We start from the raw sequence: 2,651 nt of genomic DNA, 5'->3' as shown, positions 1-2,651 counted from the left end.
GATGCTGCAGCTAGTAAAGTGAGCAAAATGCTGGCTTGCATCCATAGATGCTTCTCAAGCAAATCACGGGACGTCATTCTCCCCTTGTACTCGGCCTTGGTGAGGCCGCAGCTGGAGTACTGCATCCAGTTTTAGGCTCCACAATTCAAAAAGGATGTGGAGAAGCTTGAGAGAGTCCACAGAAGAGCCATGTGCATAATCAGAGGTCAGGAAAACAGACCTCTGTCTTATTCCTCCTGGCACCTTCCTCCTGTCAAGTGTGGAATTGTGCTCACGTACGAATTCTGCAATAGCCAGAGTTACCTGAGTTTCTGTAATAATGGTGGACACAAACACAAGTAGCCTTTTGAAAAGGGAAATACTTCAACAGGGCAGCAACTGGTACTTTCTAATTGTTGTGTGTGAATGAGCGGAAAAGGATTCAAATGCACTCCAACTTTAACTTTTTTTCATTTAGGAATTGCTGGAGATGGAAAATGGACAAGCATTTGTCAGAATGCTAAATATAAACAGCAATTATTTTTGACCATGAGTATTTTGAACCTACATCCTTTGAATGTTAAAAGGTATTTTCCTGCAATGAGTATTAAATACATAACAAGTTTCAGGTTCTGAACTTAAGTTAAATGACAAATAGGTGAAATATCTCATTAAAAATGATGTAACATTTCCTTTGGCCAACTTTGGTGTCTTGGATTTGTTTAAAATTTTAATAATAAATCTCTTGGGCTGAAAATAAGCATGGAAAAGATTGAGAACTGGAGTTATTACATAGTGAAAATAGGAGTTAAAAAGGAAGCCAAAAAATATTACGTTCAAGTTCATTGCAGTGGTTCATGATTTCAAGGTTTGAGGCAAAAGGAACTCATTTGCCCTTCCTTTCCTTTCTTTTTTTGTGTCCTTGTTGTATTTAGTGGAATTCAAAAATTTGTTGGAACTGACAGGGCTGCGACATGAATGTTTCAACCTTGCAACTTCTGGGCTGTCAACTGTGCACCTTAGTTTCCACACCTCCACAGTCCCCACCCATTTGCCAAAGCTCTGAAAAAGCACTACATGCACTTCTTTTACAATAAAGAAAAAGGCTAATCGTACACATTCTGCATCTCTGGAGAAAAAGTTTTAAATGGACGACAGTGAGGAGTTTGTGTTAAATCACATGGATTGAAGTAATAATTTTATTCTACTTCCACTTCTTTCAGGTTTTATGAAACTAGAAGTTCTCACAGTAATTTTAACATCAATTCCAACGTAAAAATCACAAATAATTTACATACCAACTCGCACCCATAGCCAAGTATTTAACATCACATTTCATTCAATCATTTGGAACGAGTTGCAAAAAGTGGCCCGAGGGAAAAATACTGCAGCTGAAGAGTGACTTTTCAGCCCTATTTCTGTGTCTACTTAATTTCTAGAAAACTATGAAGACTCCAATACTGAAAATTTTACCCAACTGTAAATCAATAAAATCAATTTAATAAAGATACAAGATTCAGAATGCCCTTTCATTATAGACCATTCAGTTGTTATATTAATCTAGGATTTAAATTAGCAAACAATATTAAGTCAAATATGCAGAATGGGTGACATTTTACTAGCATTGTAACATACCTTTAAGTGGATCATGCTCTGCTCTCATAATGTCAATAAGGGAGTTTTCCAAAGAGTGCATATTCAGACTGTCATACATTCTATTTCGATCCTAAAAGAGAATAAAATCCTTAGTACTGGTGTAAAAAAAATCTGCACTTTGTAACAGGAAGAGTAAGGTGCTTTCTTCAGGTAGTATGCTCAAGCTATGTTACCTAAAGTTGAAGGTGTTTGAATTTAAATTAATAAAAGCCTTTAGAGCATCCAAATACAATACCAGAGAGGCATGTTTAATTGAGGACTCCTTCTGCATACATATTCATACAGTATGCAGGACAGACAGTATGCAGGACAGGGAGAATTTGAGGTTGTTTAATGAAGGAGGCTATTACCTGTATTGCTATGGATCCATTAGAAGATATCAAAAGGTATGCTGTGAATAAAGCAAAGGATTGCAGGAAGGAAAGGGATGATCTTATGGTTCAGGTGACCCTGAAGAACTTTATCCCTGCCTCTCAGTTCCCTCTGTCATGCGAGGCAAGCTACCTAAACCCACATTTTCACAGAGGGTCTGGAGTTTTGCATTTTGTGGATGCTTTATCACAGAGACCCTAAGGCTGCAGTTCTGAACCTTTTTCAGTCAACGTACCCTTTGGTCTCAGAGTGAGACTTCATGTACCCCCTTTCAATGGGAAATTCATTTTTCAACCTGTGTTAGACAATGTATGAAATATCTCTCACATATCCACTGGTGAGGCTTCATGTCCCCCCCTGGGGGTACATGTACCCTAGTTCAGAACTGCTGCCCTAAGGTTTCATTCTCAGAACTGTTGTGTACTCATAGTTACAACTGAAGTCTCCAACACGGAATGTAATCCTCTTCTTTCATTCCAAGACATAGAAAAATATCTGTATATGATGCGTTTAAGGTCTCCTTAGTAACAGACACCAGCCAGCTTCATTTATAATAATTTTCACAACAAAATTCCAGTGACAGTCAGATTTTCTATGACAAAGCACTAATACCGATATTTACATGTTTTACAATTCTACAAATA

At 37.6% G+C, this 2,651-nt stretch overlaps 1 protein-coding gene across 1 annotated transcript in view; it reads right to left on the bottom strand.

The window, feature by feature from the left end:
- CPEB2 (cytoplasmic polyadenylation element binding protein 2) overlaps nucleotides 1-2,651 on the bottom strand; it is a 126,316-nt gene that overhangs the window by 87,754 nt on the left and 35,911 nt on the right. The window contains exon 4 of the mRNA XM_019525819.1: nucleotides 1,615-1,705. Coding sequence (XP_019381364.1) covers nucleotides 1,615-1,705 — 91 coding nt within the window. The remainder of the gene's footprint in view (nucleotides 1-1,614; nucleotides 1,706-2,651) is intronic.

Source organism: Gavialis gangeticus, unplaced genomic scaffold, assembly GCF_001723915.1.
Source record: "Gavialis gangeticus isolate Ggan-Ray unplaced genomic scaffold, GavGan_comp1, whole genome shotgun sequence".
NCBI lineage: Eukaryota > Metazoa > Chordata > Crocodylia > Gavialidae > Gavialis > Gavialis gangeticus.
The sequence above is the reverse complement of the archived record's forward strand: the minus strand, read 5'-3'. Positions and strand labels throughout refer to the sequence as shown.